This window comes from Leptonychotes weddellii, chromosome 4, assembly GCF_054177405.1.
Source record: "Leptonychotes weddellii isolate Sample4059 chromosome 4, ASM5417740v2, whole genome shotgun sequence".
NCBI classification, from domain to species: Eukaryota; Metazoa; Chordata; class Mammalia; order Carnivora; family Phocidae; genus Leptonychotes; species Leptonychotes weddellii.
The window spans coordinates 133,496,515-133,513,077 of record NC_138372.1 but is presented as its reverse complement, the minus strand read 5'-3'; the positions used below and the strand labels follow the sequence as shown (position 1 = coordinate 133,513,077).

Below are 16,563 nucleotides of genomic sequence, written 5' to 3'. Positions count from 1 at the left end.
TAGAGGCTGGGATTCAAACTCAGGCAGTCAGAACTCCCTCTCTTTACTATGCTATACTTCTTCATCTATAAAAATGAGCACTAATAATAACATCAACATTAATGAAGCCCAACACTAATGTTCAGAGAAATTTTTCATTCCACTGCACTTACATGTTCAAATCCCATAAACTCTACATAAAGTTCTGGCTGCCTTTTTACTACATTTTCAGCAGAGACGTATGCAGTGAATTAGGCATACTGCCATACAACTGTAATTTCTCCCGTATCTATGTGCTCTCTCTCGTATCTTCAGCTACATTCCACTGAAATGTTCTAAAAGTTATTTTCACGTGCACTTTGCATGCAGGAAAGCTTTTGAATAGATAACCTTAGAAACAGGTAAATCCATTAGCTGGGTATTTTTAAATGAACATATAAAGCCAAAAATGTCTTAAAAAGTTTTAACGAATCAGTTCCAACCTTCAGGCTTTAGACTTCAAGAGGGTATTAACAAAAACAAAAATACTCTATAAGCACATAGCAAAGAGCAGCTACAGACTGCATAAAGAATATTCCTTATACATACACTTACAGCTTTATTTAAAGTATATGGAGATGCTATGACAATAAATAGGACATAAACTTATTCTTAGAGGTTACGGAGCCTCTCCCCCACTTGTGTGTGCGTGCTCCCTCAAACAAAATCTTTTTTAAAATAAATAAATTACATCAGAAAATAAGTGTAATTTTCTTATCTGTCCTTGACAAAGGGTTTCTAACCTTGTTAGACACAGTCCAGAACTGGCGCTCTGAAGTCATACCATGTAATTCAATTAAAATCTGTCGAATCCTCCAGGGATCCACTGACAATATCAGCTGATGCTCCAACTGACCAATGTTGACACTTGCTGAAGCTAAGAAAGAAGAGATTTCCATTTCAATAATGACTTAATTCAAAGAAATCCTTAATCCTACAAATATGAGAATGATAATTTGTTGAGAGAAATTGTATATGTATGTTAAGTATTATATCTGTGAGAAACAGCTCTCATCTTCAGAACTCATTCAACATAAATTACATATTAATTTTATCTGCCTACAGAAAACCTAACAGTTTGTATTAAGTCTGCATTTAATAAATAAATACAATGAAAATACAAACAAAGATAAAAATCAGTAACTGGTTCACAGAAAGAACTAGGTGGAATATATGGAAAAAATTAATTTATGTAGACAGTCTCCTACTTTCAAACAATGTGTTAATAAAGGCATGTGTAAATATATTTTTGTTTTAATAAATACTAAAAATGTGGGTTTTTTTTAAAGGCAGAGGAAGAGAAGGTGGAGGCACTGCCTTCCCAGAAAACCAAGATCATTAAAATCTCTAATTACAACTAGACTTTCAGATAGTCTTCATTAATCCATTCCCAACAATTTAGGTCTTAATGGCATTTTTCCTAGTGAGGTTCAAAGCAGCTACAATTTTGTTTTGTTAAACCAAATGATTCTGTCTCACCTATATTAAGCTCTAAAGCTTATGTTTCTTATTAATGAAAACCACTACATCTTCTACTTATATTCACAAAATAAAAGCAAAAACAGAAAAAAATCATCAAATAAATAAGGCAAAAATAGCCATGTCGCCAAAGAGGAATGCTTAGCCAGCAGACAGTGTCACACAGCACTGTAGGCTGAAATGCACGAGAGCCTGTATTTTTTATGAGTCTCAGGACACTTTACCACTCCCCTCCCAGCTCTCATTTTTACCTCCAAGACAGCATCACCTTTGTCTATTTCCCCAGCTAGAATCTTGTATGTAACTAGGCCTCAATCTCCATTAAACACAGACTCAGCGGAGTTCGGAACTTAATGCTTAGACAGAAATACGACTACAAAAGACTGGTAAATTTCTAATCAATTACTGATATAAGTATAAATTAAAACAAGTGAGAGGACATCCTCAAATACACTGAGGGGCAATATAATAGAAGGGCAAAATGTGCCAACATTTTCGCTAGCAGACTAGAGAGCTAACCTGGGATATCATAAAATGAAGTTACAGGTTTAATGCACAGATTTACTCTAGGGGATCTCTTCCTCATCTGATCAACAAGTAGCTTTCGTTCTTCATCTTTCAACAATGTAATGAAAAGCTCATGTGAAGAAATCATGAAAACATACTGCAGATCTTCCAACCCCAGACACACATTCCTAGATCAGTAAAAATATTGTAAAACAAAAAAAGTTTATAATTTAGTTTGGGAAAAACAATCATGTTAACCAATCTTTATTAATAAACCATTTAACAAACTACCACTTCATAAACTATATAATAATATTTGAAATAGATTTAAAAAATTTTTTGGTCCTTATTTAAAATTGTGAAGTCAATGTCAAAATATACAAAAAGAGTAATATCAATCCTGAATTTTGTGTCACTACACAAATCTGAACGTAACCGGCTCTCAAATGACTGCCTGGTTATAAGACATGCAGGATAAATACAAAAAGTAATGAAAGTTATTTTTCTCACAGGACTAACTTGAAAGTTAAGGGGGAAAAAAAGGCACTTACTTTAGAAAAGCAGCCATGTTTCCCTTCAAAGAATCTGAAGCTTTTTCTAAATTTATTGATCTTGAACATACCTAGGAATTTGAGTAATTTTTATTTGAATATTGGCACTTTAAAAAACATACCCTACAGTTTGAAAAGTTTACATTTAAAAACAACCAAATTCTCCTTCAGGCACATATCAATCACAGATTTGTCTAAGTAATTTAAAAGAGGAGACTATGAATAAGAATCATTATGGGGAGAGGGATTGGAATGTGATCATTTCAACAACTGCAGGTATTTACATGAAATAAAGAATAACCTACCTAGCATGGTATAGAGTTTTCCCAGAATGTATAAAGTACGTTAACCAATTCTATGAGGTGATAAACTCTACAGTAGCTCCAGTCAGAAAAGTGAAAGAAGATTCATCTAAGATAGCTGAATTGATCAGTAACAGCTAAAGTATATAGAACCAACGATTAAGAAAGTAACTAAGGTTTTAAAAATAAACCAAAATTAAAGAACAAAAACTAGCTGTGGAAATGTTAGTTATCTACAAATAACAGTCTCATAATATTCTGAGTTTATTCATCAGATTAAGACTTCTCCCATATATTACTTACAAGAAACCAAAATAAAGCCATCAGTATAAAAGTCCCTAACCTCTGGAAATTGTCAAATATTCCCTAATATGTTAACAAAAAATATACAATGTTCATAGCAGCACTACTCATAATAGCCATGAATTGAAATAACCCTAAAGTCCATCAACTGATAGACATACAAAATGAACAATGAATAATGTATCCATTCAATGAAGTATTATTCAGCCACAAAAAATAATGGAGCACAGATACATGCTACAATATGGATGAACTCCGAAAACATTTACTAAAGTCAATTTAAAAGGAAAAAAAAAAAAAAAGGACCACAAAGGGGTGCCTGGTTGGCTCAGTTGGTTGGGTGTATGACTCTTGGTTTTGACTCAGGTCATGATCTCGGGGTCCTGGGATAGGGCCTTGTGTTGGGCTTCGCACTTGGCGTGGAGTCTGCTTGGGATTTTGTGTCTCCCTCTGCCCCTCCCCCGCTCACACTTGTATTCTAAGATGAGTAATAAAAACTTAAAAAAGGGGGGGGGGGGACCAAATATTATTTTCCTTTATATAAATGCCCAGAATAGGCAAATCCAGAGACAAAATTAGATTAGTAGTTACCTGCGGTTAAAAGGACTGAGGGAAAATGAGGGATGACTACTAATGGATAAGAAGTTTTGCTGTGGGGTAGAAGAGGGAGGATGAAAAATTCTAACACTGACTGAGGTAGCAGTTGTACAAATCTATGAACATACTTTAAAAAAAAAAACACACTGGATTGTACGCTTTAAATGGGTGAATAGTACGATATGTGATATACCTCAATAAAGCTGTTATTAAAAGGGAGGGAAAAAAGGAGCACCTGGGTGGCACAGTCAGTTAAGCATCCAACACTTGATTTAGGTTCAGGTCATGATCTCAGGATTGTAGACTGAGCCCCACATCAGGCTCCACGCTGGGTGTGGAGCCTGCTTATGATTCTCTGCCACCTCTCTCCCTCCCTCTCTAAAAAAAAAAAAAAAAAAAAAGGTAATTTTTCAAGTACCATGCTCAGAAACAGCATTGTAAAAGTTCTATGCTCAGATGAATAGATTATCAGCATATAGCACACCTGAACATCTTGATGTGCAAAATGCTTGCATCATAATAATTTTGCTCCACGCTATAAATACTAATGATCTTATAATAAGTAATACCTGAATATGCTTTCATGATAGCTTATTCATACACAGTGATGCTCTGTACATGTGTCATGAAACTTAGGGAATAGGTGTTAACTTCTGATAAGCAATATAACAAATGTGTTAATTAAGCTCAATTCTTAAAACAATTAAAACATGAAATAGGGGGCATCTCTATAAATGCTGTAAACATTTTCTTTTTTAAAGATTTTATTTATTTATTTGACAGAGAGCCCAAGTGGAGGGGTGGGGTGCATGTTGAGGACAGGGGTAGTGGGAGAAGCAGACTCCCCAGACGTTTAACCAACTGAGCCACTCAGGCGCCCCAATGTTACAAACATTTTAAAAACTTAATAAACTTAAAAATGTAGGTGAAGGGGGGTCATCTGGGTGGCTCAGTTGGTTAAGCATCTGACCCTTGATCTCAGGGTTGTGAGTTCAAGCCCTGCATCGGGCTCAACACAGCGCATGGAGCCTACTTAAAAAAAAATTTAGATGAAGTGGATAAATTCTTAGAAAATAACCTCTTAAGGGGCGCCTGGGTGGCTCACTCATTAAGCGTCTGTCTTTGGCTCAGGTCATGATCCTAGGATCCTGAGATCGAGCCCCGCATCAGGCTCCCCACTCTGCGGAAAGCCTGCTTCTCCCTCTCCCACTCCCCCTGCATGTGTTCCCTCTCTCACTGTCCCTCTCTCTGTCCAATAAATAAATAAAATCTTAAAAAAAAAAAAAAAAAAAACTCTTAAAAATAATCAGGAAAAATAGACTACCTCTATACCCACTGATGAAACTGAAGCAATGCCAGAATCCTCCCTTACACAAAAAAATCTCCAGGCCCAAATATTTCATTGGTAAATTCTACCAAACACTTAAAGAAGCAATGAGTTCATTTTTATGGGAACTTTTCCAGGCAAGGAAAAAAGATACCCCAATTTATTTATGAGGTAAGAATGACCTTGGTACCAAAATCAAAGGTAGGACATGAAAAAAAAAATAGATGTATCAATCTCATACACGAATGTAAAAGACCTTAAAATATTACAAACTAAATCCTGCAATACGTATTTTAAAAAGATAACATATACCTAAAACTAATATAATGTTATATGTCAATTACATCTCAATTAAAAAAAAAAGCCATGACCTAGCTGAGTTTACTACAAACAAGCCAAGGTAGTTTAACACTTAAAAATTAAGATTTTTGCAGCCACCACAGAAGACAGGATGGAGATTCCTCAAAAACTTAAAAACAGAACTACCATGTAATCCAGTAACTGCACTACTGGGTATTTACCCAGAGAATACAAAAACACTAATTCGAAAGGATATATGCACCCCCATGTTTACTTCAGCATTGTTTACAATAGCCAAACTATGGAAGCAGCCCAAATGTCCACTGATAGATAAATGGATAAATAAGATGTGGTATATATACGATAGAATACTGCTCAGCCATAAAAAAGAATGAAATCTTGCCATTTGCAACAACATGGATGGAATGAGAGTATACTGCTAAATGAAATAAGTCAGAGAAAGATAAATACCATATGATTTCACTCATATGTGGAACTTAAAACAAATGAACAAAAGAAAAAAAGAGAGAAAAACCAAAACAGACTCTTACCTACAGAGAATATCTAGAGGACTACCAGAGGGGAGGGGGGTGGGGGATGGATGAAAACGGTGAAGGGGATTAAGAGTACATTTATCTTTTTTTTTTTTTTTTAAGATTTTATTTATTTATTTGAGAGAGAGAATGAGATAGAGAGCATGAGGGTCAGAGGGAGGAGCAGGGAGCCCGATGCGGGACTCGATCCCAGGACTCCAGGATCATGACCGGAGCCGAAGGCAGTTGCTTAACCAACTGAGCCACCCAGGCGTCCCAAGACTACATTTATCTTGATGAGCACTGAATAATACATGGAATTGTTGAATCACTATACAGTAGTATACCTGAAACGAATATAACACTGTATGTTAACTGGAATTAAAGTTTTTTAAAAATTTAAAAATACGGGGCGCCTGGGTGGCTCAGCTGGTTAAGCGTCTGCCTTTGGGTCAGGTCATGATCCCAGGGTCCAGGGATGGAGCTCCGTGTCTCAGGCACTCTGCTCAGCAGGGAGCCTCCTTCTCCCTCTCCCTCTGCTGCTCCCCCTGCTTGTGCTCTCTCACTGTCAAATAAATAAAATCTTTAAAAAAATAAAATGTCTACACTACCCAAAGCAATCCACACATTTAATGTAATTCCTATCAAAATACCAACAGCATTTTTCACACAACTAGAACAATCAATCCTAAAATCTGTATGGAACCACAAAAAACCCTGAATAGCCAAAGCAGTCTCAAAAAAGAAAAGCTGGAGGCATCACAATTCCAGATTTCAACTTCTATTACAAGCTATAGTATTCAAAACAGTATGGTACTGGTACAAACACAGACACATATTAATGGAACAGAACAGAAAGCCTAGACATTAACCCACAATTATATGGTCAATTAATCTTTGACAAAGCAGAAAAGAATATCCAATGGGGAAAAAGACAATCTCTTCAACAAATGGTGTTGGGAAAACTGGACAGCAACATGCAAAAGAATGAAATTGGACCACTACTGTATACCATTTACAAAAATTAACTAAAAATGGCCAAAAACTTGAATATAAGACCTGAAACCATAAAACTAGAGGAAAACATAGGTAATAAGCTCCTTGACCTCAGTCTTAATGATGTTTTTTTTTGGAGCTGACTCCAAAGGCAAGGGCAACAAAAGCAAAACAAAAAACAGACAAATGTGACTACATCTGCTTCTGCATAGCAAAGAAAGCCATCAACAAAATGAAAAGGTAGAAAAGCTGCAACTCATATATCCATTAAGGGGTTAACATCTTACAGCAATGAAAATCAACTATAAATGCATACAACTTGGAAAAAATCCAATAAACATGTTTAGTGAAGGAAAATAAAAAATACATTTTGTATGATTTCATTTCTATAAAGTTCAAAACAGGCAAATTAAAGAATATTCTTTAAAGATTATCACAAAAGGCAGGACAGTGTTTCCTCAAGGGGAGATGGAGAGGGTTTGGTAAAGGGCATAAAAAGGACTTCTAGAGTGTTGGCAATGTTGTATTTTTGGAACTAAGTGGTATTAATTGTGCTTTATGTATTTTTCTCAATGTCTGTTACATTAAGACAGTTAAAGAGGTAGAAAGATCCAACACAAACACAGATTTTGGAGCTCACAGAAGAGGTTAGAGTTAGGACTTGGCAATGTTTAGTCAACAGGTGACTGAAGCTTTAAATAAGAATTAAAAAATGATATGGGAAGATTAGTGAGCCAAAAACAAAACTACTGTAAACAGAAACACTAAAGGGAGAGAAAAAAGAGATGTCGATTGAAAGACCAAGAAAACCCAGTAATGGAGAAACAGCAAAGAGCTCTAAGAGAAGAAAAGGTCGGAGAGAGGTCAGGCGTATCGAACACTGGCAAGTCAGATGAAGAGAGAAAAGAGGGCACTGGATTTGGCAACTAAGAGGTCATTGGTAAGTTTACAGCAAAATTATAAATCAAAAAGGGAAAAAATGTCTTACCTCAAGAAGAAAGTCTATTTTCTCTTTATTAGGTCTAAGAAATAGCTGGTTAAATTGAACACTAATCGCTCTACCTTCCAATATATCACGGACTGTGTTACAGGCACAGACTTTAAAACAGATTTCATCTAGAGCTTCATTTCTGTAGAATACAAAAGTAGACCCACTAATACATTCTTTTTAATAAAAAAAAAAAGGTATATATTACAAAACCAAATTCACAAGAATGAGTTATTTATCCTTGAGAGGTAAGATTTTAAGTTATTCAAGCACATGTCAAGGGTGGGGATAGAGCAGAACAGAAAAGTTTCACATCTGTCATGGATGATTTAGTTACAGCTTAGGTAACAGAACCAAATTCTGCTAATTTTTCCCAAGTGCTTTTAAAATGGATTAGATGAACATTAAAGTGGCTTCTCTGGCTGTGTTAATTTCCCATTTACTAATAGAGGTGAAATTGTCACAGACTTAGAAGTAATTTGGAGGTATATTTTTGATAAACCTAAATTGCACTTGCTCTTTTATCCAAAAATAAGAAAGTAGTTCTTCAATTTACTTACTTACCCCTGTTGAGCTTTCTGGAAGAGTTCCCTTAGTACTGACTGCCGGAACTGGACAGGTAAACTGAAGGTTAAGTTATCTTCAATGAAAATCTTTACTACATCCTAGAACACAGACATAAAATTGCATCCAGTTCAAAAATCATGGCAAAGTTTCTTTACTTTAAAAGCCTTTCCAAAAAGAAAAAAAAAAGTCTTTCTATAATGTAAAATATATATTGAAGAAAATCATGAAAATATCTTACTAGGAAAATCTTTTCTAAAACTTTAAAATTAGATTGAGGATAAAAATAGCCACCCACCCTCCAACCCTGCCTTTTGAAACTGAAGATCATGGACCAAAATGAGAGGTGAAGGAAGAAATCAATCAATAAGAAGCAATTCAGATATATTATTAGAAGTTGTAAAAACGTGGGGTGCCTGGGTGGCTCAGGTCATGATCTCGGGGTCCTGCGATCGAGCCCTGCTCAGTGGGGATTCTGCTTCCCCCTCTGTGCTCACTCACTTTCTCAAATAAATTTTTAAAAATCGTAAAAAAAAGTTGTAAAAATGCTTCTCATCCACTTTAAACAGCTTCATACAACAAGCTTTTAAAAATACTAAAACAGGGGCGCCTGGGTGGCTCAGTCGTTAAGTGCCTGCCTTCGGCTAGGTCATAATCCCAGGGTCCTGGGATCGAGCCCCGCATCAGGCTCCCTGCTCGTCGGGGAGTCTGCTTCTCCCTCTCCCTCTCCCCCTGCTTGTGTTCCCTCTCTCACTGTGTCTCTCTCGGTCAAATAAATAAATAAAAATCTTTAAAAATAAATAAATAAATAAAAAAAAATACTACAACAGTTAAAATAACTCAACTGGAAAAAGCATGCAAAGGAACAATTATAATAAATTTAAATGGTTTGGGGCGCCTGGGTGGCTCAGTCGTTAAGCGTCTGCCTTCAGCTCAGGTCATGGTCCCAGGGTCCTGGGATAGAGCCCCACATCAGGCTCCCTGCTCCGCGGGGGGCCTGCTTCTCCCTCTCCCACTCCCCCTGCTTGTGTTCCTGCTCTCGCTCTCTCTCTCTCTGTCAAATAAATAAATAAAATCTTTAAAAAAAAATAAATTTAAATGGTTTAAAATATAGAAGCTAGTGAATTACAAAAAAACCTGTACCATTCCATACAGACTTTGTCTTGGCTCTTTATCAAGCAATGTAAGAGGAGGAAAAAGGAGTGATAACGAAAGGAGAAAGGGAAGAGGAATGCCGAAACATCTGAAACTAATCTGCTGCTACCACAAAAGTACTGACAAAAGTGGTTTCACAACCACGGAGCAACACTGTTTCACCTCCATAGCAAAACAGGAACAGGGTGGGCCTACACCTAGAAAGACAGCCTCTTCCCCCATGCGAGAAGACACATTTGTTACAGCTGTTCATTCATTCATTCATTCATTGGGGGCAGAGGGAGAGAGAATCTCAAGTACGCTCACGCCCAGTGTGGAGTTGGAACGCAGCTCAGATCTCACAAGCCCAAGATCATGACCTGAGCCGAAAATCAAGCATTGGATGCTTACCTGACTGAGCCACGCAGGCGCCATTAAATAACTACCTGATCAGCACAAAAACTGTACACTTTATATAAAGAGAACCGTATTTGTAAAAACAGGCTGAATAGGATTTCTACATACTCCTGTATATATAACTGAAGTGATAAATCTCAGTGTTGTAATAAAATTGCGATTTTCCTCTTCCTAGCTACTCATTACAATACCTTCTGATTTACAAATGTTGGCTCTTCCTTATATTCACAGTTAACATATGCCCATCCATGAGTAATATTTCTAAGGTCTTGTTTACATAGGTTTACCACTCCAAAGAGCTTCTTAAAAGATTCTTTATCTTACCATAAGTGATCTCCACCCTCCATAAGTCTGTACTAGGAATACAGAACTAAAAGATATTAAATAAATTCATCTGTATCTAATCTGTCTTTAAGAAAGTTTTGTTTTCTTCCCTAAGGCAAAGCAGAATTTGAAAAGGGGGCAGAAGTGGGGGAGGAAGTAATATCCCTTCTCTTCTCCTATTTTCTGTGTGGGTGGGGGGGATTCTATTTGGGGCACCTGGGTGGCTCCGTCGGTTAAGCGTCTGCCTTCGGCTCAGGTCATGATCGCAGGGTCCTGGGATTAAGCCCCGCATCGGGTTCCTTGCTCTGTGGGGAATTTGCTTCTCCCTCCCCTCCCCGCTTGTACTCTCTGTCTCTCCTTCTCTCGCTCTCAAATAAATAAATAAAATCTTAAAAAAAAAAAATTCTATTTAAAATTAATTAAAAGCTTGGCTAAAGGGTGCCTGGGTGGCTCAGTGGGTTAAGTGTCTGCCTTCAGCTCAGGTCATGATCCCAGGGTCCTGGGATCTCGTCCCGTATGGGGCTCCCTGCTCAGCGGGGAGCCTGCTTCTCCCTCTCTCCCCTATTCGTGCTCTCTCATTCTCTCTCTCAAATAAATAAAATCTTTTAAAAAAAATTAAAAATAAAAATAAAAAAAATAAAAAGCTCGGCTAAAAGTCCATTTGTAGAGACAAAACTAAAGATATGCTGTAGCTTTGTTATTTCATGACTCTTACTTTGAGTTAACATGAAGGCTCTATTCATTTTCTAGAATGAAGTCTTTCCGATAAAGATTTTAAAAGTACAAATGCTAATTCCCAGTGATTTTCATTATAAAACTAAAAATATATACCCAAAGTAGGCACTAAAAATCTCGAGACTAATTTAAGCCCTTTGCATGGGTAAAACTGAGGTAACGACCAGACTCGCTGGTAAAGCAAGCTCTGTAACAGACCATCCAAACCTACCACCACCGCTCTGCTCACTTCCTTCTTCAGTCTTCATATCTGTAGTGACTACCAAGGCTGGGCTACAGGGCCATGCTTTTAAGTCAGACACAAGACTTAAGGCTCCACAAAGCTAACAATTCTCTACTTTTAATTGTAAAAATTAAAAGTTCTGCTTACAGAGTTTCTTAAAGAATTTACTTAACACGGGCAAATTCTATACTTTCAAAAAAGGATATTATCAAAATGAGTCAACATCTGTACAGTGCACTTAGTTTATAAACTATAACTTCTCACTTGGTTCTCATAGGGAGCCTATGAAATCAGTTAATTATTACCACCATTTTAGAGGCCAATCTGTTTTACTTGCCCCAAATCATACAACTGGTAAATGGTGATGCCAGAATTTGAACTCCCTTCTGTCTGGTTTCCAAAGCTTTTCAACTACACTATTACATCCCCATCATACATCTTACCTGATAGTTGTCAGATCTCAAACAAATATGGACTTGACTATATGAAGTCAATTGTTGAGATGTACTATCAGAAGGGACAAGAACATCACATGCTTGACAATAGCCTGCTAACCGCTTCTCATCTATGGTACAATGAAGAGATAATGAACCTATCTGTAAAGTAAGAAGTATACATCATTATCCATCAATGTGACATAAACAACAGTCTAGTATCCACGCAATGCATTTTAACAGTACAAGAAAACGTAATGGAAAATTCAGGGCTGGAGGAACCAAAAAAAACCCCAAAAAGGTTAAAAGTTTAGAGCACGGGTTAGCCAACTATTGTTCACAGGCCAAATTTGGCCTGTGGCCAATTTCTGTAGACCTCTTGAGCTAAGAACCACATTTAAGGTTGTAAAGGAAAAAAACAAAACAACACAACAAATGAGTATATTAAACTGAATATAGCCCACAACGCCTAAAATATCTACTCTTTGGCCTTTTACAAAAGTTTGCTGACTCCTGGTTTAGAGTTTTCAGGCCAACATACAAAAGGTAGACATCATCATTACTCTAAGTAGGAATGACAATTAAGACATTAACAAAGAGCGAATACTGTTAAATAAAAGTATTTAAAAATACGTAAGAGGAGAACAAATCTGATGAGACACCTGGACAAAGTAAAATGGGAATTCCCAATAGGTCTAGAATAGATTTAAAGTAAATCTCTTGAACATTTATCATCTTTCTCTGATGAGAAGAGACTGAAATGGGAATTGTTCTAGGCACGAAGCACATAAAAACCTATATACTTTAAAATCCAGTTGCCGGAATCATAAAAATAAAAATGCAAGTGATAAACATATGAAAAAGTTCACCCTTACTAAGAATTAAGGAAATGCAAGTGTTTTAAAGTTGTCAGATCTCAAATAAATATGGACTTGACTATATGAAGTCAATTGTTGAGATGTACTATCAGAAGGGACAAGAACATCACATGCTTGACATGTTTTAAAGTTACTGTTATTTCACCCAACCAAATTAGCAATTGGAGGGGAAAAGAAAAACACACTGCACTGCAGATCAGAGTACCCTGAGAGAAATGTACCTGGAAAGCAACTTGGTTTTATGTTTCACAGCCTTTACAAAATTAATAACCATTGACATGATAATTCCACTTGTAGGAATTTAACTTGAAAGTATCTAAAAACCAAACAAAAACTTATGCTTGGAGGGGCACCTGGGTGGCTCAGTTGGTTAAGCAGCTGCCTTCGGCTCAGGTCATGATCCCAGGGTCCTGGGATCGAGCCCCACATCGGGCTCCCTGCTCAGTGGAGAGTCTGTTTCTCCCTCTCCCTGCCTCTCTGCCTACTTGTATTCTCTATCTCTCTGTCAAATAAGTAAATAAAATCTTTAAAAAAAAAAAAAAAACTTACGCTTGAAGATAGAAATATCATAGCTTTACAATAAATAAAAACAGCAAACATAAATGCCCAAATATTAGGGAAATGAAGTAAAGCACAGTACATCTATACAGCAGAATACATTTAAACGTCTATTCAAAGATTTAAGCATGGTAACAATATAGTAAATATAGTTAGTCTAAGCTTATCTGTATAAAAACAAAGAATGAAAACAGGGAGAAAATAAGTTAAAATTACAAAAGGGGTAATTTCTAAGCAGTAGTATTACAGATTTTCAGAATGTTTTCAGTATTTTTTAAAACTTACCAAATGTACTACAACGAACACTTGTTCTATCATCATCAGAAAAAGTAAAGCCAAAAAATATGTAACTTTTTAAGGACTGAATATTATGTGCCTGTTATCACAGTACTTACCTCTGCAATTAGTTCTTTGGTTCTAAAAAACTTTTCTCTGGCATTTTCATAGACAGCTGAATTTGTAGAGCCTTGCTGGAAGTATGCTGCACCCAAATCATAACACACCTAAAATGGTGATGAATACCAATCTGCTTAGTAACTTCTTTAAGATTTTATTTATTTGTTTGACAGAGAGACACAGCGAGAGAGAGAGAGAGAGCACAAGCAGGGGGCGTGGGAGAGGGAGAAGCAGGTTTCCCGCGGAGCAGGGAGCCCGATGCAGGGCTCGATCCCAGGACCCTGGGACCATGATCCGAGCCGAAGGCAGACGCTTAACGACTGAGCCACCCAGGCGCCCTGTAACTTTTCATTTTTAAGAGCTGACAAAACTCAAAATTATGTTTAGCTCAGCAAAACAGGTACATCTAAAGAAAAAAAAAAAAAACACCTTTCAGTGAGCAATGAAACAACGTTCTTAGCCACAAGCAACAGAATCCAGCAGACTGATTTAAGCAGAAAACAGATTTAACTGGTAAGATTTCAGGTGGCCTTTAGAATTTCTGGGCCAAAGAATCAGGCTTGGAAAACCAAAGGGGCAAAGGAGGCAAGAAGCCAAGATGAGAGCCCAAACTGACCTAGGGAGCACTGCAGCCATCTCAACACTAGACTCCAAAGCTCTTATCACCCGCGGCCACCAGCTCTACAGAGAACAGCAGCGAGCTATACTCTTGCTAGGGCTGCCCCTGGAAGCCAGAGCTTACCGTCACCGTTGCTGCCACTCACCATCGTAATGGATTCTCTACATCTCATTTTTTTTTTTTTTAATTTTATTTTAGAGACAGAGAGAGAGAGCCAAGCATGTGCACGAGTGGGGGAAGGGGCAGAGGGAGAGAATGACCTGAGTCAAAACCATAGTCCAACGCTTAACCAACTGTTCCACCCAGGCGCCCCAATCTCCACTTCTTTTTAAAGTGGGGGAGAGCGGGCACGCCCGGGTGGCTCAGTCGGTTAAGCGTCTGCCTTCAGCTCACGTCATGATCCCAGGGTCCTGGGATCGAGTCCCGCATGGGGCTCCCTGCTCCGCGGGGAGCCTGCTTCTCCCTCTGCCTCTGTCTCTCTCTGTCTCTCATGAATAAATAAATAAAATCTTTAAAAAAAAAAATAAAGTGGGGGAGAGCAAATGACTGGCCAGAGTGAAATATCGAGAAATGTGAACTATAAAAGAATAGAAAAAGACAACTAAAAAAGAACTAAGGGAATTTGTGTATTTCTTCAAGAACCTTCTTAAACTGATGCCTAGATTCACCAAATGCAGAACTCAAAGACTCATATTATTTAATTCAGCTTGAACATTTTATGAACAGGAACAAGGCCCAGAAAGTGACAATGTCTGCTTAAAAGCATATAACCAAGTACTGGCAGAGCCCAGGCTCAAAGCCAGATCCCTACAGCTCCTTATATCCTGTCTCAAGTTTATTCTACATATGGCTGACAGATCTTTTTTTTTTTTTTTTTTAAAGATTTGAGAGAAAGAGGGAGAGGGAATCTCAAGCAAACTCTGCACTGAGCGTGACGTGGGGATCAACCCCACAACCTGGAGGTCATGACCCGAGCAGAAACCATGAGTCAGACACTCAACCAACTGAACCACACTGGTGCCCCAACAGATCTTTCTTTAAAAAGTCTTCAAGTTATTCCCCCAAGTAGGAGAAAGTTCAAATTCCTTGGCCTGATTTTTTTTTTAAAGATTTTATTTATTTATTTGACAGAGAGAGACACAGCGAGAGAGGGAACACAAGCAGTGGGAGAGGGAGAAGCAGGCCTCCCACTGAGCAGGGAGCCCGATGCGGGGCTCGATCCCAGGACCCCGGGATCATGACCTGAGCAGAAGGCAGACGCTTAACGACTGAGCCACCCAGGCGCCCCCCTTGGCCTGATTTTTAAGGGTCTCAGAATTGGGACTAACTTCTCTCTCCAAATCTCTCATTCTCCTCAATTTCAACCACACCAGCCTATTCAATTCCCCATTCCTATCAGATCCTAGAAATAAACTTCATTCCACACCCTTTATTTCCATCTACACAAAACCAACCTTAGCCAACGGGTACTTATTTCTCCTCCAAACTCCTAAGCTGTAACAGTGTGATATTCATTAGAACTACTCTTTACTGATACGCAATATATATACAATACATATATATATATATTCTGTCTTCTTGAGCTAATCAGGATGAATTCTCCGCCTCTAGGATACTGCCTTCCATTATTTAGTCCACATTAAATGTCTGGCTGATTGTCATCCTAGAGTGCTTCCTCCCACCTGGAGCAAAGGGGTGCTAAAGAAGTTTAAAAAAAAAAAGGAAATGGATATACAGATATTTATACACACATGCACACGTATTATAATTTCATGTAATTCCCCTTTCCAGGCAAAGACAGAGTACAAGATACCAAAACGGTATTTTCAAGTATTACTATATTAAGTAGCCATCAAAACAAGTTTGGGGTTTTTTGGGTTTTTTTTAAGATTTTTAAGTAATCTCTACACACAATGTGGGGCTCCAACTTAGTCACAGGAGTCGCATGCTCCACCAACTAAGCCAGCCAGGCACCCCCATTAAAACAAGTTTAGGGGCACCTGGGTGGCTTCGTTGGTTGAGCATCTTGCCTTCGGCTCTGGTCATGATTCCAGGGTCCTGGGATCAAGCCCTGTGTCAGGGTCCCTGCTCAGCGGGGAGCCTGCTTCTCCCTCCCCCTCTGCCTGCCACTCCCCTTGCTTGTGCTCTCTCTCTCAAATAAATAAAATCTTAAAAAAAAAAAAGCTTAAATTCTAGAGGCACCTGGCTGGCTCAGTACAGCATGCAACTCCTGATCCCGGGGACATGAGTCTGAGCCCTCAATTAAAAAAATAAAACGAGTTTAAATTCTGTAATTAAGAGGTAGTCAATAGGTTAAAAACAAAAAGCCTGATTAATAAAGCTGCCCTGAAGGACAGTAAATACTTTCAGATTTACTGGG

The 16,563-nt window shown here is 37.9% G+C and overlaps 1 protein-coding gene across 2 annotated transcripts in view; it reads right to left on the bottom strand.

Annotated features, from left to right (window-relative positions):
* INTS8 (integrator complex subunit 8) overlaps positions 1-16,563 on the bottom strand; it is a 54,912-nt gene that overhangs the window by 29,347 nt on the left and 9,002 nt on the right. For both annotated transcript variants that reach the window (XM_081816262.1, XM_081816263.1), the window contains exons 7-13: positions 13,564-13,671; positions 11,742-11,894; positions 8,466-8,566; positions 7,902-8,043; positions 2,556-2,626; positions 2,017-2,192; positions 762-895 (exon numbers count right to left, since the gene is read on the bottom strand). In XM_081816262.1, the coding sequence (XP_081672388.1) occupies positions 762-895; positions 2,017-2,192; positions 2,556-2,626; positions 7,902-8,043; positions 8,466-8,566; positions 11,742-11,894; positions 13,564-13,671 (885 nt within the window). The remainder of the gene's footprint in view (positions 1-761; positions 896-2,016; positions 2,193-2,555; positions 2,627-7,901; positions 8,044-8,465; positions 8,567-11,741; positions 11,895-13,563; positions 13,672-16,563) is intronic.